Source organism: Chaetomium globosum, genomic scaffold (assembly GCF_000143365.1).
Source record: "Chaetomium globosum CBS 148.51 scaffold_3 genomic scaffold, whole genome shotgun sequence".
NCBI lineage: Eukaryota > Fungi > Ascomycota > Sordariomycetes > Sordariales > Chaetomiaceae > Chaetomium > Chaetomium globosum.
In genome coordinates, this window is record NT_165978.1 from 2,682,299 (window position 1) to 2,705,189 (window position 22,891).

General features: G+C 55.8%; 8 protein-coding genes across 8 annotated transcripts; 4 read left to right on the plus strand and 4 right to left on the minus strand.

Moving 5' to 3' along the window:
• Positions 1–677: 677 nt before the first annotated feature.
• On the plus strand, positions 678–2,050 carry CHGG_06168 (uncharacterized protein; the record flags this gene model as incomplete). The annotated part of the gene is made up of 2 exons (XM_001222262.1): positions 678–1,946; positions 2,021–2,050. 2 exons carry the CDS (start codon positions 678–680, stop codon positions 2,048–2,050), a joined length of 1,299 nt encoding a protein of 432 aa, XP_001222263.1.
• Positions 2,051–2,876: 826 nt separating this feature from the next.
• CHGG_06169 (uncharacterized protein) lies at positions 2,877–3,245 on the plus strand (the record flags this gene model as incomplete). The annotated part of the gene is made up of 1 exon (XM_001222263.1): positions 2,877–3,245. The coding sequence occupies one exon, from the start codon at positions 2,877–2,879 to the stop codon at positions 3,243–3,245; it is 369 nt and encodes a 122-aa protein (XP_001222264.1).
• A 3,741-nt stretch (positions 3,246–6,986) lies between these two features.
• On the minus strand, positions 6,987–9,376 carry CHGG_06170 (uncharacterized protein; the record flags this gene model as incomplete). The annotated part of the gene is made up of 2 exons (XM_001222264.1): positions 6,987–8,192; positions 8,528–9,376. 2 exons carry the CDS (start codon positions 9,374–9,376, stop codon positions 6,987–6,989), a joined length of 2,055 nt encoding a protein of 684 aa, XP_001222265.1.
• A 1,429-nt stretch (positions 9,377–10,805) lies between these two features.
• On the plus strand, positions 10,806–11,167 carry CHGG_06171 (uncharacterized protein; the record flags this gene model as incomplete). The annotated part of the gene is made up of 3 exons (XM_001222265.1): positions 10,806–10,860; positions 11,002–11,028; positions 11,109–11,167. 3 exons carry the CDS (start codon positions 10,806–10,808, stop codon positions 11,165–11,167), a joined length of 141 nt encoding a protein of 46 aa, XP_001222266.1.
• Positions 11,168–13,407: 2,240 nt separating this feature from the next.
• Positions 13,408–15,488, plus strand: CHGG_06172 (uncharacterized protein; the record flags this gene model as incomplete). Its single annotated transcript, XM_001222266.1, has 5 exons — positions 13,408–13,505; positions 13,563–14,119; positions 14,175–14,967; positions 15,034–15,191; positions 15,307–15,488. 5 exons carry the CDS (start codon positions 13,408–13,410, stop codon positions 15,486–15,488), a joined length of 1,788 nt encoding a protein of 595 aa, XP_001222267.1.
• A 324-nt stretch (positions 15,489–15,812) lies between these two features.
• CHGG_06173 (uncharacterized protein) lies at positions 15,813–17,682 on the minus strand (the record flags this gene model as incomplete). The annotated part of the gene is made up of 2 exons (XM_001222267.1): positions 15,813–16,922; positions 17,050–17,682. 2 exons carry the CDS (start codon positions 17,680–17,682, stop codon positions 15,813–15,815), a joined length of 1,743 nt encoding a protein of 580 aa, XP_001222268.1.
• A 1,484-nt stretch (positions 17,683–19,166) lies between these two features.
• Positions 19,167–20,059, minus strand: CHGG_06174 (uncharacterized protein; the record flags this gene model as incomplete). The annotated part of the gene is made up of 5 exons (XM_001222268.1): positions 19,167–19,540; positions 19,600–19,689; positions 19,754–19,803; positions 19,859–19,909; positions 20,007–20,059. 5 exons carry the CDS (start codon positions 20,057–20,059, stop codon positions 19,167–19,169), a joined length of 618 nt encoding a protein of 205 aa, XP_001222269.1.
• Positions 20,060–21,374: 1,315 nt separating this feature from the next.
• Positions 21,375–22,724, minus strand: CHGG_06175 (uncharacterized protein; the record flags this gene model as incomplete). Its single annotated transcript, XM_001222269.1, has 1 exon — positions 21,375–22,724. One exon carries the CDS (start codon positions 22,722–22,724, stop codon positions 21,375–21,377), a length of 1,350 nt encoding a protein of 449 aa, XP_001222270.1.
• Positions 22,725–22,891: the final 167 nt, after the last annotated feature.

The following is a 22,891-nucleotide window of genomic DNA, read 5'->3' on the forward strand; positions in this document are numbered from 1 at the left end:
ATTCCATCTGATCTGAAGATTGGGTAGGTAACCTGTGAGTGAATCGTCTACACAAGTATGTTGCCACACTACCAAGTAATTACTTCCACGTAGGTAAGTTGCTTTCCCCACACTCCTCGAGTTTAGTAGAGTGCCTATGTACGCAATGTACGCAACTAAAGAAGTATCTAATTTAGACGGCCCTTTTGCATTTCCTCTGTCGTGTTGAGTCTCGCCTCTCTATCACCCACCTCCACACCGCCGATATGGCAGCTTGTTATTCCTACAGCATAGAGTTTTTGTACTAGTTATAGAATGAAATTCCTGAATTCTACTTCCTATGTTTATTCATCGGATGCTTGCCGGCTTCGAGCCTGTCGAAACTGTTCATCGAGGAACAAGGGATTCGCGTCAGCTTCTCCTAACAATGGCCTTGTTTCATTGCACGAGTCGCTGTTCCGTGGGGAGTGGCATCACACAAGCAATCTGTTCATGTTTTGCTGTTGATGTCTGAAACCATAATAACACGCAGCACACACCTTGATCGGTGCCACGGTCCCCTCCTCGATTTCTCAATCTGATCACATCCATAACCAGGCTTGAGGACGTCTCAGTCCCGATCAAATCGCACATTGACTAGCCTGCTCGACTATTTACTCTACGGTGTACGGACGACACCTTCCTAATCGATTCCCACGATGCCTACTACGATTAATTTCGTCGTTCCCCAGTCCTGGAGAGACTCGAACAACAGCGAAAACATTATGGCCCTTCGGAACGTTCCACCGCCGACACCCGTGCCTCCCAAGGTAATTGCCGCCTATCCGAGGGTGTTCGATAACGACGAGGAGAACTTCAGTGACGGCTGCGACGACTGCGACAACAAAGACGGCAGCGACGCCAAAGTGGCCAGCCCCTTGACATATGACAAACGGCCAATCATCCCTTCGCCATTCTCCGCAAGGCGCTCCGGCGCGGAACTTGAAAAGCCCAAATCACTCCTCACCCTCGCTGTGGCACGTTCTCGTTCCTCGGTCTCCGCTACATCTTTCGACAGCGGTGACTGGGTCACCGATTCCAGCGATGGCGAGACCGACAATGACAGTGGCGGCGATTATATGCCTGTCGCTCAACAAGTGGCCGAGGATTTCAAACGCGACAACCAGGCCATGGCCGCCACACGCTCAGCCGTCAAGTCCCTAACCTACCTAATTTCCGAGATTGACGTTGCCGCTGACCACTGGAGCGCCCCCAAGCAACCGCCTCCTTCTCCCGTAGGCGGCATCTTCAACGCCATCAGCAAGAACATCGCGACCAACCTCAAATTGTACGGCAACCTCGCCGCCCGGCTGCAAGTCTACCCCCGCCAACAACAACAAGAACAACGGGAACAAGAACCAACGGGGAACAAGAACCAACGGGAACCAAGAACCAACAGACCAAGCACCAACACCAGCCCCCAACCTAATCATCAACAACCACAACAACAACACCAACGACCTCAACCCACCTCCCCCTCCGCATCCCCTCCCGCAAACCCAACCCCAACTCCAAACCCAAACCCAAACCCAAACCCATCACCCTCCCACCCCCCCTTCCACCATCACCACGACCCCCCCACCCCACCACCACCCCCCTTCAACTACACCTCCCCTCCACCCTCCGCCCAACACCCCCCCAAACCCAAAACCCCCCCAAAAAACCACCACAACACCCCCCCGGCCCTCTTCCCCGCCAGCCCGTCCCCGCCCATCACCATCCCGCTCCGGCCCGCCCAGCGCGAGAAGGTCCGGCACAGGACCGAATACAACCTGCCCTTAAACATCTCGATGGTGCAGGACCGGCGGCAGCTCGCGGCGGGGGGGCCGTTGGGGCTGGGGAGTCGGGGTGGGAGTGGAAGAGGGAAGGTGATGATGGGAGAGTGTGATTTTGAGGAGGGGTGGGACGTTGGGGTGGGTCGGGGGTGGGTGTGTTGTGGGTGCGAGGGGAGGAATGGGAAGTGGAGGCTGGATTGTATAAGGTGCGGTGCGCATGTGAATAGGGGCTGTTGCGTGGCGGTGGAGGGGGATGAGAGCCGGAAGGGCTGCTTGGTGAGGGATGTACCTTGGGAGAGGGATTGGTTGAGGGTGGGGTGCTGTGCTCGGTGATCTTGGGGAGCTATGAAGGCTATTAGCGTGGATGGGGATGGGTATATGACGTGGTGATGGATTTGGGGTAATGTTTTCTTTTTTCCTTTGTTGTCGACATGGGTAGCGGTTAGGGATTGGACTCGGTAATGGACTCATCTTGAATTTTCACTCTTTAGATGGTTAGCTGGGATCATTTCTGGGCTCTGATGACCTGCGAAGTTGAATATTATTCTACCTGCTTTCTGATTTGTTCTTGATTGTGACTCTAACAGATATCAGCAACTCATGTGGTACAAAGCGAGCCGGCCATGATGGGATGATGAACAATGAGAAACAATGCACTGCCCCATAAATGCCTTGCTGTGAGGGTACATACAACCATGAGATATCTTCAGATACATCTAACTGAAGGGTACCTTATTCTCTAACCGCCGGTTTGCCTCCGAGTCTCCCGAGAGCCTCTCGATCGCCAAATAAACCAACCGGGCGGAATGAACTTTGCGTGCTCTGAGCCCCGCTTCCAAGTTTCCAGTGAAATCTGACAACCATCACATCTTCATTAATTCCATTCCATTAACCCCTGACCGCAATCCTGTTTGGAACTACGCATTTATCAGAAAGGACCTCAACCAAAATAAGTTGACACACAACGAGAGAGCATCTGGGCAGAAACGAACTGCAAGGAAAATAAAGACAAAGAAATACCCGATTACTCCCGGTCCAGTCCTGACCCGCGACTCCTCACGGCTAGATACCCACCGCCGCACCATGACCAGCCGAAATCTCAACCAAACCTGGCGCGACGTCGTCCTCAAGCAATACGAAGCCGACCACGCGGCCGACGTGCCCTTCCCCGTGCGCTACCTGATCCACGCGCCCGAGTGGCAGAGAGACATCTCCATCTCGATTCCCACCAAGATCGACGTGGCCCCCTTCCGTCAAGCCGTCCTTGCCTTTTGCAAAGCCAGACGCCTCGCCGACGACCCGGCCTACGACGGCGACCTCCTCAGCGTCCGAGCACGCGTTTCTCCACGTCCGGACCCGTCTGCGTCGGCTCCACGCAATGATGATGATGCTCCTTCCCCGCAAGACGACATTGACCAGCCCGAGCCTGGTGTTGCTGGTATCAGCGGCTGATGCCTGGTCGGCCACCTACGGTGATAGCAAATGTGAGACAGAGTTAATCGCCCATTTCTATTTTGGAAAGCGCTCGCGATTCACTTTTCCAGGGCCCAACGGTGTGATACTTGATGCCATCGTTGGCAACTGGGGAGAAAAGTCAGAGGATGGCAAGCATTTGTATATCACTTCCAATACCCTGTTTTCTACAGCAGCGCATATCTTATTATTCATACTCCGCTATGCCCTAGGGCGTGCCGGACCCTCAGCTATTTAGTGTAAAGGATAACCGTGCCCTCCCGGGCCGGGTGAAAAACCCATACCAACAATCAAGGAACGATGCGTTTTGGTGAGTCTGCGTATACAAAGAGAGGAGGCCTCCTGGCCTCCGAACGGGGGCGCTTCAGGCCGCCGCTTCCAGCTCGAGCCTCCTGGCTAAGTTGATACATCAGGCAGCTTCCCCGAGTCCCATCAGCCAGTCGAGGACTCTCCTCGCGAGCCGTGCAGTCGTGGGATTGATGCCGTGTAGAACAGAGTAAAAGTCCCGTCGTGTCCGAAATTCCAGTTCTCTCCCATCTTCTAGTCCAACGGTGGGGCCAAACACCCACACTGACCAGGTGTTCGGCAGTCTCTCGTCCCTCGCCACACTCGCAGGCAGGAGTCAGAACCTCCGGGACTCCCCGTGTAAACAAGAAGTCCCGTAAGCCTATTGCTCCCGTCCGGATTTGAATCAGCAGTGAGCTCTTCGCCTTGCTGAGACCGTCGTGCCCCCTTAGGGTCTCGTTCCTGAATAGCGTCTCCTGCTGATGGTCAAAGTCGTCCGCCGGCCTGGTGATTGCCCTGCCGTCCCGTTCCTTCAGCCACCTCGCTTATCCAGGCGTCTTCTACTACCCTGTCCGTGTCTGCGATCCCCCCCGTCCAGCGCGCGATCGTGCTCGCGGCTTTCTCCACCGCCGTGGGCTCCCGTAGCCCTACGGTTCGCGGCCGGCCCCTGTTGCCGCTCCTCGAGCGTAGTGTCTGCTGTATCTTGCTACAGGCGGTAAGAATAACGCTCCCTGCGGTCTTCTTGCCGCCTTGGCCGTCATCTAGGTCGGTTCGCTGGAGTCTGGTCTCAAAGTCCGTAAGCCGTTTGTTGAGATATAGGTCCAACGGTGGCACAGCAGCGCATATAGGTTCATCCTAGAAGTTTCCTCCCTTAGTTGACGTAAACTGGTAAAGACTTCATGATCGGACTTTTCTGAGCCGTTGCCACGGAAAAAGAAGACGGCGGCACAGACATAGCTCAGAATTTGCTGCCTATAGGTGATGCATGTCCTAAAACAATTCCTCATTACACCCATTGATGTAAACTGGGTTATACTTCATGATATGAATACATCTCGGTCGTTGCCACCGAACAACAAGCTCTCCAAAGGCATTTGGCCAGACGACTCCGTCCTCGATTTCACTCTCAGAACCTTCGTCGATGCCCCAATACCAAGTGGTTATTGTGCCTAGACGTACAAGAGGCGTATTCATAAACCCGAAGCCTTCCGTTTGGAATTGTCGCAGGTGCGATACCATGCCCTCATCCAACAACGCCGACCGACGCACCATGAATTCATTCGCGTATGCAATTCCCCTTGCCTCACACTATGCGGGGGTGATACTGAACTGGATACCAACTGTTAAATCGGCTGAGACGAATTGCCCATGTCGCGCCACAAACTCGATCTCTTCGGGGAGATTTTCAAGCAGATATCTGCGAAGGCCTGCAATAATGATTATGATACTCCTTGGGCAAGGGAAGAACTGGTTGGCTAGCGCGAGAGATTGCTCCACCAGCTGTTGCTCGGAGAGGAGGGCGAGGTTGCCTGAGTTCAGTTGCATTGGGGGGGCGGCAGGACTCGGAGTGTTTTGCAATGGAGATATCGAGAGATCGGTCAAGCTCGACAGGCCGGAATCCAGCACAGAGCTGGTAGGACCAGCGGGCGATTGGAAGTCGACAGTATCATTCACGGGCATCCCGGAACCGGGGTCAACAGGCCCCTGAAAGCCGGGGCCAACAGGCATCCCCAAGTCGTGAGGTGAATCTGAAATAGCACTTGCGTCAGCCCAAGTAGAAGAATGTCAGCAAAGAACCCTACTCTGTGTATCATTTCCACCCATTCCGGCCATTCCTTGGCCGCCACTCCCGCCCCTAGCGACACCTTGGCTGTTGTCTCCCCCGACCCCCCAAGGTACTTCGGCTGGAGCCTCGGGGCCAGCAAGCGGCAACTGGGCGGCTTGTCCGCGCGCGCTTGCTGGCTGGTTAACACTGTGCCTCCATATCAGGGCTATAGCTGCCGTTAAACTAAAGGATCCGCAGAGAGGGTTTCCCGACGAACTTACACGTTGTACCCTGTGGCCTTCCGCTTGGGGCACAGGCTGGTTCTAGACCTCTCTCTCTGCAATTTATACATGGGCTGCCTCCATCACAACGCCATCTGTCGGCAAAACAGGGTATGCAGGGCACCCGTTCGGGATTCGCGGGTTGTGTTCCCGACATCTGGAGAGATGTAAGGCTGGTCAAGGGGTAATATAACGTAGCGCGTCGAGCAGTGGTATCAGGCGGCAGACTTGAAAAACAGACAAGGCGTAATGGGATGCTAATGCTGCGTAATAAACTTGCACCTAGATATCCAGATGGATGGATGGGTCAAACAAATAGGTTGAACTGACTGATAAAAATGGAAAAGAAAACAGAGACGGTTTCCATTAATATCAATTACAATACCTCGGAGGGCGCTTGCCCAAAGAGTGGTCACGCGCGTCCCTATCTCACCATTTTTTTTACCCGTAGACCAACCCCGCCTTCCAGTTGTAAGGTTACGAAGTATAGGTAAGGAGCTGGTTTCTGTCATCAAGGCGCGAGTCGGAATGCCCCGGCCCCCGCTGGTGTGACTTGAAATGCCAGAAGTATGGACTTCCAAATTCGAGATTTTACCACCATCGAAACAACCACGAGCTGCAGGAAACATCATCTATTCGTAAGCAAGGAAGAGGGTATTGATTGGGTCCCTAGTTGGTTATCAACGGACTCGAGTCAGAATACAAACGCCAAAATCCCATTGCCCTAAACAAGCCCAACCTAATGAGAGAACCCCAAACCGCTCAAGGCATGGCAACAAAAAAAGTAAAAACGGAGAGAAATATACATATACGCCCGCTTTCCTTCATACTCGGCCAAAGGGGCCGGAACGAGTGACGCGATTGCAGTGGAGGAACGGAAGCCGGTTCAAATATCAGGCCCGTCGTCTGTCCACCATGGGGAAAATGTTGAAAATCCTTGCCTTCGCTAAGAAGCGCAGAAAAGTGACAAAGGGAATCGGTAAGATAACGTGTGACGGTAGGTAGTAGTGGTCGCAACAAAAGAGCAGGAGGATAAATCGGGGAGGAAGGAAAGCAAAAAAAGAATAAAAAAAGAAACCATGTCCAGTCATCGTCTGTCCATCCCAAGTAAAGTATTACGCCTTCGGTTGGTGGCAGCTTTTAAGTTGTTGTTCTTTCGTCGTCATCATATCAAAAGCCATCGCCGCCGCCGCCGCTCATCATGCCCGTGTCCCGCGCCCGTTATGCCATGCAATACGAGAGTAGTATCCTAGGGGCAACCTCCAAGGAAACACCAACACGGACCAAAGGTCCATCCGTCCAACCTACTGTCTTATAACGAGAGGTCTAAGTGGCATAACGCGCCCCTGTTGGGCAATGCGCAGTTGCCGCCACCGTTGACGTTGACCCCTAAACTAGCGGTCCAGTCTCGACTGCGGCTGCCAGCCGTTGAGGTGAGGCCATCAAGCCCATGCCGAAGACGACGACCGTAAGTATGGACACATATGGTAGTGCCTGTAGTAGCGGCCCGTCCTGCGACTGCTGGCCCTGGACCTTTAGGGTTCCCACATTGGGTTTCATGGTATTTCCCCGGGAAGGCGTGGGTGCCGTATTTGAAGTCTCCTCTTCCAGAACGCCGCCGGTTTGGGCGGCTGGCGTCACCTTGGTGCTGCCGTTCGTCACAAAATCAGGCGTCTCCGCCGCGGTGTCTTCGCTTGGCGCATGCCGCCTGCCCTTGGACACCGACCTGGTTTTCCTTTGGGTCTCTCGCCTCTTCTCATCTTCGTCACGCTGCCGTATTTGGAGTACCATCTCGGCGAGTGTCTTTCGGTCGGCGTCCCGCTCAGCCTCGGCCTTCTCCGCTCGCAATTTGAATGCCTCGAGTTGTTCCTTGAGGCTCGTCATTTCCATCGCCATCGACTCAATCCGCGCCTGGAAGGCTGCGGTGAGTAGCTCGGCCTTGTCTGGTTGTTGGAGAGTGGTGGATCCATCATCATCATCGGGGCTGTCGGGAGCCTTACCGGCTTCGGCAGCCTTAATTTGCTCGCTGGGGGGTTCAAAAGCGCTGTCCAGCTCAGAATGGCCGTTGACTGACGGTGGCGCTTCGGCGGAACCGTTCATATTGGCGTGGCTCGTCTCCTCCATCTTCTGCATCATGTCCTCCGCGTGTAACCGGGCCTCCCGTTCCTTGGTCAACATCTCTTCGAGATCCCGCACCCTCGCCGTGTTGCTGTCAAGCTCCTTCTTGGCGTTGTTCAACGCTTCTGTGAGGAGAAGGATCTGGTTGAGGTTGTTGTCCTGCCGGATAGGCGACGTGCTTGCCAGCTTCGGTCGCTCTGTTATGCCTCGTTTCAGCGAGGGCGCGTCCGAAGCTCGGGCAGTGTCCGGTTTTTCTGGGAGTGGCTGGGACGGCGGGGGAGCAGGCGGCTCAGAAAACCGCGTTTTCCCACCGTCGGACCGGAAGGAGATGTTGCCGTTGGGCAGGTGCCCTTTGGGAGGTTCGGGGGCTTCTGTTTTGTCGCTGTTTCTGACGTCTTCTTTCGATAGAAGGGCGCTGATGAATTGGCTTGTCCGGGCCAAATCTTGGTTTTGCAGCCGCGCATTGCGCATCTCGGTCTGCGTTACGGTCAGTACCAGCCAGCCTAGTGGTATAGGGGACACAAACATGAAGTTTCTTGACAATATGCTCTGTCGTTACAGGGTTCTGCCAGAGCTGGCGCTGTTGCGCTAATGTGTTCATCTGGCCTCCCATATTCCCCGGCGCTATGCGATTGTTGGCCGCCGTCCCGGGTTGGCCGCCGGCCCGGCCCCGGAACGGGCGAGACACCCCCTATGGGCAACATCATGGCGCTGTTGGAGGACTCGAGATCCCCAAAGTTCATGTCCAATACGTTGCTGGTCGGAGTAATAAAACCCGCATGCTCAACCTTGGCGGCCACTTTGTGGTGTACCACCGTCTTTTGGTCTTCGCTGACTATGTCGATTCCAAGCTCGAGGTGGTCTTGTGTTTGTAGCTCGTGAGGGTCAGAGTCTCGGTTTTCGGGTGACAGACGAGTGCCGTTCACAAAGGTCCCGTTGGATGACTTGACATCCCGGATCCAGATCTTCCCGTTGGTGTCGGCCCATATTTCAGCGTGCTGCCTCGACAGTACCTTGCTGTCGAAGAAGCCGTTAATTGGGGTTGGCACCGTTTTCGCGTTGGTCTGGCGCCCTATTCGGAGGGTATCGGGAAAGTAAGGAACTGAGATGGTCTTGCGTTCGAAGCTGCCGTTCAGAGAGAGCAGGTAGAGCACTGGCTGCCGCCCCGAGCCCATGCCCTCGGTGCCCGGGCGGCCGAGTCCCGTTTGGCCCCCGAGCTGGATCGGAGTTGACATGACAGATTGTTGCTGGCCCAGCCCGGACGTGCCATTGATCCCGTTCGTCAGCGGCGCACGGCCGGACGTAGCTCTGTGAAGATCGCCTGCCCCGTCGGGTTTCCCATTCGACCACGGGCCTTTGGGGGTCGGTCGCTTGCGGCTTGCAGGATTTGACCAGCCATCTGTGCTGCCCGCCCCTGGCATGGGGACGCCGTTCGGCTGCGAGGCGGGATTTGATGTCACGGTCGAAGTCGACGAGTTCGAGGATGTCGACGAAACGGACGACGACGAACTTGATCGTTGGAGGGGTTTACGCTGCATAAGCATGTTGACTCCTCGGACGTCATCCGACGACGGGTTCATCGAGTTGAGCGTCTGCGCCCCATTAATCCATCCTGGTCGATTCAGATTCGCAAAGCTGGGAGGGTTTGCCACGGCAGTCATGGGGAAGGCGCAGTTGAAAATGGGAGAGGCACTGGGCGGCCGGGACGATGAGGATCGCTGTTCGCAAGGTTAAGCCGGGCCCCAGTGATGGCATGCGTGTCTCGTTTTCGATGGAGGTACCGGGGCAAAGGCAATATTATTATTGCTCTTTTCGAGGTGGACCCCACTAAGGTACTCGTCCAAGTCGGCAAGGAGAGTCGCGGGCGACTGTGTGGAGTTGTCCCAAATATTAGTTCGCACTAACGTCGAGACAGGTGGGCGCAACGAAAACCTGAAATGGCAATTGCCAGAAAGTAGCGCGCCGGGTCGATCGCGGGCTCGGCAAGTTGGAGGTAAATCGGTGGCAAATGGTAGATGAATTGAGTGGAGCAGGCACCGGGCAAAGATCGGTCGATTTTGGTGGTGGCAAGCACGGTCACAGGATGCGACGACACGGAGAAGTGAGGTTGACGAATTTTGATGGATGGCCCCTTAGCCCGGGGCCGTCGAGGCGCTTAGCGAGCGGACCAGAAGGTGGCCTGCGCGCCGTGCCCCTGCTCGAAATCGGCCGCCGCCCACACGGAGTGGCCGTCCCACTGTGAGACTGCCTGGCCCAGCCCACTCCCTCTACTCCCTCACTGCTTCTTTGACTCCTGATTTGCGGGCCAGACCATGAACCACACCAGATCTGTGACAGCATCAACCAACAGCGTCACGCTTTTCCTTTACAACAGCCATTTGCATGGTTATTCTGCGATCCTTAGGAGATGAATATGAATCCACAATCCATTGCCGCTATCATGTCATCTCATATTTTACCGTCTCATCTTTCCCATCCGATCCCATCTTTGGTGTCTCTCTCAATTTTGCCACGTGAGCTTTTAGCCTTCCGGGTACCTTAGCTCCTTGCTTGAGTCAAGACCAGCATGAGCATCCAAAACGGTCCAGCGTGTGGCTCGTGCGCCTCGCTCCAGGCCAATGGTTGACAAAATTCAGCGTCAAAGATAAAGAATCCAGGTCCGGTGATGGGGGTATCGAGCTCCATTTCGTTCAATATTAATTTGGCAATGATTTCAAAGCATCTCGAAGTCAGGTCAGTGAATAATTGCCTAATTCACTATCTTTCAGATATCCATGGTTAGGTACCTGTTAACTGGATAAGTATTTTAAGTATTTATGTAATTACCGAGGAACTTGTAGTTACCCACAATAAACCCCGGAAAGTGTCCCGTGCGAGGGTCGGCTGATGGAGACCTGAGCCCCGACCTGGAGGGGCTCCGTATGATCCGTGCGTTTGAGGACCCTGCTTTGCCCGCGGCAACTTCCCGCTGTTGAAGCTGCATCGCATTGTCACCTTGATTTTTTGGTTCGAGCAACCGACTACGCAACCTCGAGTGTTCCGCTAAAACATCATCCCCGCCGAATTCAACCCACGCAATCTGTAACCACAATGCCTCCTCCTCCTAGCCACCCCGGCGGTGTCGGGCCGTCGAACTTTGACAAGTGTATGTTTAACAGTTGGAAATAAAAGAGGAGGGAACAATGGGACAATGGAGCGAGGGGCCGAGGGGCTGAGGGGCCGAGTGCGCGAGGAAGCGAGAGGGGGAGAATGGGGGTGCTGCAAACAACAGCTAACTCGGTCGCAGTCAAGATGGGTGCTATGATGGGCGGCAGTACGTGTTTCTTCCTTCCTGGGTTACATGATTCCTCAACTGCGCTACCCCGGAAACAGCTGACTGAGAGCTCCACACAGCGGTTGGCACCATCATCGGCTTCATCTTTGGTGCGACCCTCCCCGCGAGCCGTTTTTGAGACAGCCCAGCTGGTCTAACGCCGAGCTTAGGAACCGTCAACATTTTTAGATACGGTGCCGGCCCGAACGGTATCATGAGGACACTGGGCCAGTACATGCTGGGTTCCGGGGCGACATTCGGGTATGGCTGGTCCCTGCAGATCCAAGCAGGCCCTCGAGTGATGGTTCCTAACTTTTCTTCCAGTTTTTTCATGTCCATCGGGAGCGTGATTCGCTCTGACTCCTCGCCCATCATCCAAGAAGCTTATCTTCGCGCCCAGCGGCGACCCATCATCATGGCTTCACACGCCTTCCGCCCCTACCGGTCAGCTCCTCGCAACAACTGATCGATCAACCGCCAAATCTTGGCCCATGCGGAGAGCACACGCCGGCCGCCAGATATGAGCAGTTCAACTGAAGACGATGTAATTGATATGATGTACATACGGTTTGCCCACAGGGCGAAACAGGGCGAAATGGGACGGCGTTTTGGGAGGGGCAGAAAATATTCAACTGCAGCATGTCGTGTTAATACATCATTTGGCCCATCTCCTAGCCCCTTTCAACCGCTACTACCCGGACGTTCCCGACTGCGATGCAGCTTACGTGGAGCCGGGTTCTAGATGCGGTCCCTGTCCATCAGGCCGCATCTTATCCCTCTCGTCAGCAGACGCGCCCACTACCGAGAATCAATTATAGCACTCGCCGGCCAGGGTCTCGCTTTTTAACCACTCGACGCGGTGTTTCTACACTATAAAATACGAAGACGTGGAACCCAGCCTGGCGGCTTCATCCCTGGAAAATGAAATGTTTGACGTGGTACAACAACGCCATGCCTCGGTCTATCTGGACATCCGTGAAGAGATCACCGACAGCTGGGCGATCCTCCACTCATCGAGATTGATGGTTTGAGGCTGGCTCAAGTCCCAAGAATCGGACCAACAATGGGCAACCCCCTAACGCCAATGAGACCAACTTCCGGCGACGTCACCGGAAATTGGCCGCTCAGGCGCTCGTGATATAGCCATAGTAGATGAAGGAGCTTATGGTGGCGTCGGCTTGTTGCAGATGGCATATGCGCCAAGCAGGCCTCACTTCCGGCCTCAAACTAGGACTCACACCGAACGTGCGACCCTCAGCGGCAAAGACTGCATCCATTTCCAGGGGCGCCAGGTTACCCAAACAGATACTCTGGTTCTTTGACTGGAAGGCCGCGGTGCCGGATGAGCCGCCAGGGTCGGTCCGAGGCCCATGACCTAAGAAGCATTTTTCCTCTCCGCCTCGTCACTCGCGTTCTCCTTCCCATTTCGGGTGGTGATACAACATTCTGAGCAGCTGAAATAGCTTACCACGACAGGCGCGATTCAGGGTGCTTCCCAGTTGCAGCCTCCCAAACGGACTAACCGTCGTACAGTCCTCTGCTGCCCCCTTTTCCAGGGAGCGAAGTATTCTTCCTCGATGATGGTGTATCCCAAGCCTGACATTGAGCTCATTCTTCTACACCGAGACCGGTCCCAGATCGGCTTTGTTTCTATCCAACACTGCCGTTTCTCGCGAGGTTTCTTTTGTTTTCTTTATGAACACCATCTCTATAACGATCGACCCGGCGCTCAGGCCTCTCGGGGGGTCTTGCGGTTGAGCGGCTCTGCCATATGCATTATTGGTCTCAGCGATACCAGAGCCACTCGCTGCATCAACGGATCGCCTCGGCGTAGACCGTCGATCCCCCGGACCCCAACGTTAGCCTACTGGTCCCGGGACGCGCCGCCCGGATCTGACCCCTGAGCTTGGCGCTCCCAAGGACCCGCGCCTAGACGTGACGACCGACTGGACGATAACTACGGCCGCCTTCAACATACGCCGTCCGTATGTCTTGGACGCGTCTCTTCGTCGCGGCCGGCGTGGACAGGAAAGGAATATGCCAAAGAGGCTTGCACCAATATGGCAAGAACCGGGAGTCGATCAGCTTGGGGCAGCCCTGTTTGCTAACCATTGACTGTCAGCTCTGCAGTGTTCCGTTCACAACATGTGGCGTCTACAGGGGGGCTTTCCATAACCATCACAAGCATGAATTCTCACCGGGCCCGCTCGCCCCTTTTCTCGCTAACTCTCCCCAGCGAGTTTTTAAATATCCCACTGTATCACCCTAGCCCGAGCGAGTCTTCCCCGTCGTGGGTAGTGGGATCACCGTTCATTTCTCCTCCCCCGCTTGTTGTTGTGGTTTCTGTTATATATCTCGTCTTTCATTTCTTTGCCCATCATGGGCCTACTTCGCGGCCTCATCGAGAGCGTCGTTGACAACGCCCTTACGGTGCTTTATACAGCAACTGCTACTTTGACACAGAGCAATACCAACGGGTGAGACGCGCCCGCCACATTGTGTGGTACCTCACCAGACATCTAACCAGGCACTAGACTTTCACTCCTGGGCACCCTACTAGCCCCCACATTACCACTCTTTCTGACAAACAACCCACTACCCAACGAGTATCCTTGGGGAAAGCTGACCGACTCGGACAACAACCCATACACTGAATATCCCAAAACCGGAGTAGTCAGGCGCTACGAGCTCACTGTGAGCCGTGGGTTTGTCGCTCCGGATGGGTATCTGCGGGATGTTCTTCTTGTCAACGGGGCTTTCCCTGGGCCCCTGATCGAGGCAAACTGGGGCGACACTATTATCGTGAACGTGCACAACAACATCACCGGCCCGGAAGATGGCACAGCGATCCATTGGCACGGCTTTCTGCAGCACGAAACACCCTGGGAAGACGGCGCCCCGGGTATCTCACAGTGTCCCATTCCGCCGAGGAAAAGCTATAGTTACGAGTTCATTGCTAGCCTATACGGCACGAGCTGGTACCACGCCCACTACTCTGCGCAATTCGCGGGCGGTATCCTTGGTCCCATTGTCGTTCACGGGCCTACGAAAGAGAAGTACGACGTCGATGTCGGCCCCATCTTGCTCAGTGGTGAGTTTGTTAACCCAAGGCCACGCGGCGGGCGTCAGGGGCTGACATTGTGTAGATTGGTATCACAGGGAGTACTCGGACATCATCGAGGAAATGCTGGCTCCCAATGGCAGCCCCAAAGTGACCTCCGACAACAACCTGATCAACGGCAAGATGAACTTCGACTGTTCGACCGTAGCCCCAGGTGATAAAACACCATGCGCCAATAACGCCGGCATCTCCAAGTTCAAGTTCCAAACGGGCAAACGACACAAGTTGCGTCTAGTCAACACCGGTGGCGACGGTGTCCAGCGCTTCTCCATCGACGAACACGTGCTTACTGTCGTTGCCGAGGACTTCGTGCCAGTCAAGCCATACAACACCTCGGTAGTCACGCTGGGTGTTGGCCAGCGTGCGGATGTCCTCGTCACGGCCAACGTCGGCAAGGCCAACTCGGCCTTCTGGATGCGGTCCAATCTGACCACATGCGCACCAGCGCGGCAGCCCAACGCCGTAGCGGCGGTCTACTACGACCAGGCCGACACCTCCACAACGCCGTCCAGCAAGGCCTGGGACATCCCGAACCCTGACCTCTGCGCCAACGAGGACCTCCACATCACCGAACCGCTGTACCCGATCCCGCTGCCGGAGCCCACGCTCACGCAGAACATGGACATCGAGCTCTACAAGAACGCGTCCAACGTGACGCTGTGGAAGTTCAACGGCGTGTCGATGCGCACCGACTACAACAGCCCGGTCATCTTGCTCGCCAACGACGGCAACTTCACCTACCCGGCCCAGTGGAACGTCGTCAACTACCACAAGCACACGTCCATCCGCATCATCGTCAACAACAAGGGCCCCGTTGCGTGCGTTTCCACTCCCCCAAGCCCTGCCCATGCTTTGGTGCACGGAATACTAATACAGTCTCGCAGTCATCCCATGCATCTCCACGGCCACAACTTCTTCATCCTGCACGAAGGGCCGGGCGATTGGGACGGCACCATCGTCCGCCCGTCAAACCCGCATCGTAGAGATGTCCACCTAGTGCGTGGCAACGGCCATCTCGTGATCCAGTTCGACGGCGCACCAGGTATGTTCTTCCGGTCCCCCTTTCTCCTATTCCATCCACCCCCCGCCCCCCACCGTCTCAGCACCGGTGTGGGGATGTGCGATATTAATGAAGAATGTACTGACAAAAATGGCAGGCGTCTGGGCATTCCACTGCCACATCGCCTGGCACGCATCCGGCGGCTTTCTCGCGTCGCTGATCATTGAGCCCGAGAAGGTCGAGCGCATGCATATTCCCCATGATGTGGAGAAGAATTGCCGGGCGTGGGATATGTGGTCTAAGTATAACGTTGTTGATCAGATCGACAGCGGGACATAACGCCGGACGGGGTGATGACGGGGAGGCAGCGAGAAAAAGGGAAGTGGGGAGGGAAAATGGGATAAGTAATAATTATTGACTTTGAAGTTGTTTGGAGATGTCGAGGAGAGTGAGCATACTGGTAATTGAGATTGCGTTTGTTGGAGGACTTAATGGGATATAAAAGACGGACTGTATAGACGAGCATAGCATTCCAACAATTGGTAATTGCCTGTTTCATTTCTTTCTGTTGCCTGCAACAAGCGATTTCCGAGGACGGCTCAACCAGATAACAGAGCACTCCCAGAAATAGGGGCCGTGTATCTACCAAACAACCCCCCCGATTTAGGCCATTCCTGCAATCCCAAACCCGCCAGCCCCAAAGCTGCCCTCTAAATCCAAATCTATCCCTTTAAACCCATCCTCCACGGCCCATGACCGGCCTTTCTCCGGTGTGTACAAAGCCTCACAGGCACGGCCAACAACAAGCAACCCAGGTGGCCTACTCCCCTCCTGCTCAATGGCCTCGGCCACAAACCTCAGCGTCGTCCTGATGACCCGCTGATCTGGGCAACTCGCCCGTTCGATAACCGCACAGGGGGTGTTGAACGGCCAGAGCGCCCTCTTCCGTCCTTGCCGCTCTGGTGACTCTGTCTGCCCCTCCTGGCCAACTCCCTGTTCTTCCTCGGTATAATCCGTCAACTCCTCCACCAACCCGCCAATCCGATGCAACGCCATCAAAAACACCACCGTCCTGCTCTCCACGAACTCGGGCGGCTGCGGTGCCTTGCCCTTCTTGCCCGTGCCCGTGCACACCAGGACCTGGTCCGCCACGTCCCGCTGCGTGGGCGGGATCCCGGCGAACAGCGGTGCGCTGAGGCTGCTGGTGATGCCGGGGAGGACAACCACGCGGTCGCCCAAGCCATGCTGGCGGAAGAAGGCGAGCTCCTCCCCACCGCGGCCGTAGATGTACGGGTCGCCCTGCTTGAGACGCAGCACCGTCTTCCCGGCGCGCACCCCGTCAAGCGCCTGCTCGAGGAACTCCTCCTGTGCGCGGTCCGCGTTGCCGGGGAACTTGCGCGCGATGGACACGGGCGTGCGGCGCGGGATGAGATCCAGCACGCCCGCAGGGACGAGCTTGTCGGCCAGGATAATGTCGGCGGCGTGGATCGCCTTGTACGTCGCACGGGTGAGCAGGTCCGGGTGGCCGGGTCCGCTGCCCGCGAGAATGACGCGCCCAACCGGCACCCTCGCACCATCCAGCCTCACAGGCCCTTCCCCCGTCGCCCCCGGACCGCCAGGGTACGACTTCAAAATGCTCTCCACATCCTCATCACTAACCTCGGCCAACCGCCTCAACGGCCAGTACTCACACATCTGCGTCAGCCACCGCATCCTCCTCGTCCGCGCAGCCTCCGCATCCCCCTCCAGAACCAGCTTATTCAACTCGGCCGGCTGATCCACCGAGTCATCACTCCCATCATCGACCACCACCAACCCCCCTTTCCCCATCCCCAGCCCCCCCTTTCACCACCACCCCCCCCTTCCCCACCAATGGCCCCTCCCCCCTCTGCTCGCCCACCAACCGCCTCCTCAACCCCCCCAACCTCTCCACCGCATCCCCCAACCCCACCGGCAACCCCGCCGCCACCTCGCGCCGTATGCGCCCCGCCAGCTTGCACCCGCGCCCGCTGGTGGTAACCCCGATCTGCAGCGGCCCGTCGACGTGCACGCTCAGCAGGCTGAAGGAGCAGAGGGTGGGTGCGTCGAGGGCGTTGAGGGGGATGCGGTTGCGGGCGCAGAGGGCGGCGATTTGGGAGGCGGGGGTTGTGCTGGTGGCGGATGGGGTTGTTGTGGGGGAGGGAGGGGTGGTGATGAAGACGGCGTCGACGATGTGGTCGACTTCGGGGCGGCCGTGCGTGAAGAGGTCGGCGGGTTGGAAGGCGCGTGGGATGTGGGTGAGGGCGCCGGAGGTTATGAGGGTTGTTAGGCTGTAGTGGAGATGTTGGGGTTGGGGTTGTTGGAGTTGTTGTGGCTGCTCCTCGTTTTCTTCTGGGGAGGTTGGGATAGAGGATGGTAAAGGGGAGATGAGAATTGGTTTTGCGCCCGCTGCGATGGAAGAGGAAGCGCGTGCTGCGGCGAGAGGATTCGAGCCGATGATGAGGTGGACATGGCCTACACAGTGCTGGGCTGTCAGGAGTGGCCGAGGTGGCATCGTGTGTGGTTGTGATGATGGAGACGCCATTGTCTTTGTAAATGGTGGTTGTGGCGAAACTAGAGTTGAGGATATATTGCCCACTAGGTCACCTCGCCTTTCAAAGAACGGATGAGGTGGAGAGGGACTGAGTGCCTGCAGTTAAAGATGAAGGAGGGCACACATGAGACGATGGGCGCTGAGATGAGAAATTTGGATTTGAAAGAGATGAAGAGATGATGAATAATCTATATACCTCTCACCCATGACTTTCCCAAAAACCCCAAGAACACGATATCCACATCTCCGCTGGTGACTCTTTTTTCCCGCGTGGTGGCATGTTCAAGTTTATCAAAACTCAAAGTTTCAACACGGAAACAGGGGCATTCGAACCAACCAGAGGCGGCCATTTTCCACTTACACCAAATTCTTTCTCAGCACAGTTAGCGCCCGCTGACGCCATTTCACGGGGTCCGATTGCGGCTTATCAGCTAATCGCCACCCCACCCTGCCTCGAGGGAGATCTGAGGATCGGGATTCCGCGGGGTTAATTCGCAAGCCCGGAGATCCTAAACCAGATCTGCCCGGGAACGAATGGTTAGCCAACGGCTTATCAAGATTGCAGTATGTTGTGTTTTATGCTTCTCCGGGCTCAGGTTTCTCAACGTATGGTCGATTTTGTCTCTGGGTTGCATACATGTAGATCAATACCTAGGTAGTTAAGTTGTATCAACCGTTCCTCGTGGGCAAAGCCACTTCAACAATAAAACAGCACTTGCATGCTCTTTCCCATGTCAACGTCAACTCTTCCGAGATACAAGACAAAGATAAAAATTTGATTCCCGTCATGATTCTTGACTCCTGCTAGTTCTGAATAGAGGACAGTAAAAGATAACAGAACGCCACCGCGACAGGGTAAGTCGTCGAAATTAAAACTCTTTTACAACAAAACTAAGGACGCAAGCCGCCAACGGTCCCTCCCATTGCAGTCGCAGTCCGCAACCGCCCAGACGCTAGCCCCCCTTCCCATGGCCAACTGCCCGTCCCGTCTGCGCCTAATCGATGATCAACAGTCTCAAAATAACAGAACCACATTGGTACGGCGCTCCCTCAAAACATCCTGCAGCCGCATAGGCGGCGCAGGAAATTGCATCAACAGCAGACTCGTGTTCCGTGCCGCATTGGGGGCAAAGCTGTGAGAGGGCCGCCACGAAGAAAAGTCGGTCAAAATATGTACAGCTTAGGACCGCGTAATGGTAGCCCAAATCGTCCCGTAAAGGTCACGAAAAAAAAAAAAAAAAAAACCTTAGAAAGGTGACGTCAAAAGTGAATTCGGCGAAAAGGGATGCCGCGGGGCTGTGGTGCCCGGTATTGGTTGGTGACGCCGACGAGTTAGGTAGCTAGGCTTAAAAGCAGGCACCATCTGTCGGCGGGTCCGTGTCCGTATGGCGTCCGAAGGCGGTTCAGACGAGGGTATCGAAAATCATCAGAACCTGTCTCGCCGCCTACATGATGACGCACTTGGAATCATCGCGCTCCTTCCTCACTGAAAGGGCAACACGGGCAGCTTCCGTGAAGGCCTCGTTGACTCCCCGATTCCGCATGGCCGAGCACTCGAGGTACCGGAGCGCGTGGATACGGCGGGCCACTTCGAGCCCTTGGTCGTAGCTGATCATCGGCTTCTTCTCCCGGGGGTTAGCTTCCTCGTTGGCGCCCTCCTCCTCGTCCGCCGCCTCGCGCAGGTCGCACTTGAGCGCTACCAGAACGAGCTTAACGCCTGGGCAGTTGTCGGCGATCTCGCCCACCCATTTGCTCTCGACGTTCTCGAGTGAGTCTTTGCTGTCCACCGAGTAGCAAAGCATGATTAGGTCGGTATCGTCTACGTCCTATCAGTTTACCTGCCAGAGTGGTGACCGGAAAGGGTATGGGAGGGCTCACCATATGACAAACTCCGTAACCTGTCGAACTCTTCTTGCCCGGCCGTATCCCATAGTGACAACTCGATATGAACACTGTCGACGAAGATGTCTGTGTAAACGAGTGAGTCGGCCGCAATCACACTGATAATTGGACCCCGCAAGGTAGGACACACCGTGAACATAGTTCTCAAATACTGTCGGTTCGTAGACAGTGGGGAAATAGCTGGGTAGTGTTAAGCAAGGAACAATCGAGGACTGCGTCATTGCATCGAACTCACCCTCGTGTGAAGACGTTCAGCAATGAGGTTTTCCCGCACGCACCGTCGCCTCTAGGCCAGGGCATGCCGTGTTAGCTCATTGTCTAGCGCACAAAGCATCCCCGCACTCCCCATCCCAAACAGCAACCGATCGATCAGGGAAACTCACAGCAAGACAAGCTTGCGCTGAACAGTTTTAGAACCCCCGATACCACAAGGCATTGTTGCGAGTTGTGCGAGATGTGAGGCTATAACGGTGTTCGGTGGTTGCAGTTGTGGCGATCAAGTGATGGCAATTAGGGAAGCGATTCTCAGTTCTGTTCGTTTCGAACTTGGGTAGATTTGGATTCGGATTGAAGGCGTGAATCGCGGGGTTCGGTCGGTGGAAGGTGGAAAAAAGATAGGTAAAGTCTTTAGCGAGCGAGGTTGTGACGAGGCGGCGTCAGGAACCGCAAGGCAATGACGGAGGGACTGATTGCGCAGGTAGTAATCGCAAGTCCAGCCTCAGATTCAACGTAAGCACGGTCCAGAACTGGGCGTGGGATTCATCCAGAAGGAGCAGGCGCCGAGAAAGTAGAAGGGCTTCAGGCTGCCGTAGAAAAAAAGGGAATGTGTGGCACAAGAATGCGCGATTCCTGTAAATGGGCAAGTCAAACGAACGAGCGAAAGGACGAAAGGGAGAGAACCGAATCTGGCGAAATTGAAGCCGGAGATGAAGTCAGCAAGGTTCGAGCGCGCCAGTGACGCTGGGACTGGCATCGAACAGGGGTTGACAGGCCCGACTCTTGAGCCAGCCGGGTGTCGCCTGCAAGGATTGGTGGTTTTTTGGGGCTGGGACAGGTTCACAGCCGCTCGAGAAGAAATGGGGAAGTGACAGTGGGGCGTTTCTGCAAGTCAAGGGGGACGGACGGCCCACCACCATCTTCTGCATCCTGCGTATCGGTAATACAGCAGCGAAACCATGACTATGTTTCTTTCGTACGAAGGTTATCGAGGTAAGGTATTTCTTATTTTCTCAAATCAGGGGCGGGAGGACCTGTCATACCATGCATGGCATTGAGGTAAATTCATGTTATAGTATTTATATACACTTCCTTGCTATTAATTACGTCTGGGTAAACTATGTATGTATCTCGTTTCAATAAAGACACCTCGACACCCACTTCACTGAGCCAAGACCATGTTGGTAATGCACAACCGAATGCGACACTCTCCTCCCCAGCCCACTGCCAAGTTTTCGATTCAAGATCGAGCTCGCTGTTGATCTGCACTGCACAACGGGTGATCAGGCTTCCCAGCGTTCCGGATTCAAGGCTAGCAAGCTAGCGCGTGTCGAAACGGCAGGATACAGCGATACGCTCTCACTCCCGGTTTTTTACGGCAGAGACCATTAACACCCGGGAATAAGGTTGCGTAGTACGTACGTACAGGTTCTGCGATCGAGAAACCCGAAACCCAGGCCGAGTTGGCATCCGCGCCACAGCTCGTATCTGTCGAGATGAGACCATCCGTCTTATCTCAAGCCCCCGTCCCAACCCTACCGCCTGCCCACGCGATCTGCCACCTTCAACTCAGTCGCCCTGCTGTGGAGCTGGTTCATGAAACCCGCGTCGCCGCCAAACCGCTTGTTGCGCTGCCGCACTTGGTCGTCCTTCTCCTGCGCTGCACGCTCCTGCTCCGCCAGAAGGGCTAACCGATGCTCGCGGTCCTTGTCGAGGTCTGTGGCGGCTTCCTGCATGGCCGCGAGCTTACGCGCACGCTCCTCCTCGACCGCCTTGTCGTTGTTCGAATCGCGGGTCTGCGGAGGACGGTCGCCTTGTCTTGGGGGAGCGCGGTCGCGACGGTGGTCGTGGTTCCGGCGTGAGTTGTGAGAGCGGTATCCGTCGGCGTCTTCGTTACGTCTTCGTGGTGATCTAGGTCGCTCTGACGATTGGTCTCTTCTTCTTCGATCGTCGCCATCTGGGGAGTACTCCCTCCGACGCGGTGCCGGGGATGGCGACCGGGATTCTACCCTAAATCGACCATCCCTATTCCCATCTTCCCGGCTCCTACTCCGTCTATCCCTCCTATCCCGGCTGCTTCTTCGATCCCGATCCCGATCACCACGCCTGTCTCGTCTTTCTCTCCTATCCCGCGAGTCCGCGGATACCGACCTGTCCCGCCTCCTGTCGCGCGAGTCTCTCCTCCTCCTCTTCCGGTCCTCTTCCCCTGAACCGTATCCCCTCGGGCTCCGTGAACGGTCTCTCGAGTCGGACCTACGCCGGCGAGAATGCCTCTCTTCGTCTCGGTCATCGTGATGACGGCGCGATCGGTGTGAGTGGCGGTGCTTGTGCCGTCTCTCTTCTTTGCGCTTGGCCTTATCCTGTGAGTCGTCGATCCCCATCGATGCCAGTAGTTGCCGCCTCCGGATCGGGTCGTTCATCATTGCCTCGTACGCCTGCTGCTCCTGTCGCTTGATCGCGAGCAAGGGATCCTCCCTAATCTTCGTCGCTACGTCCCGGGGATTGGCGAGGGCGCCAATCGGCGCCGCTTCGAGTGCATCCTGGCTCGGCTGCTTCTGTAACTTCTTGATGTCGTTGTCCTGGAGGAGCTTGTCGATTCGGCGTTTGCCAAGTAGGTAGGATTCGTTCTCGGCCGCGTCGCCCGCTTGGCCGTCGGTAGGGCCAGAGTACATCCATTCCACCCGTTGCAATCTGGGCTTCCCGCCCGCGGCTTCGAGCGCCTTTTGAATTTCCTCCTTCTTTCGCTCCTCCTCAATTTCCTGAAGACGCTGCTGTAGCTTCTTGCGTTCGGCGATTGCCTCGGCCTCGGCCTTGTGTGTTGCCGCGACATTCCCCGATCGTTGGGGATGCCAACTCTTCTTCATGTTCAAGTCGCCGGAACCCATCTTGGCGGTGTTGGTGCTGCCGGTGCAGCGCGAGTTTCAGCGAGATGACGGAGGGTGTTCGAGCAGCAGGTATTCTGATAGCCTTGTCAGCGCGTATGAACTTGGGGTGAGTTTTGTGCGCTCCGGGTTTTTTTTGTTGCGTTGGTTTGTTGATACGCGAGAGTCCA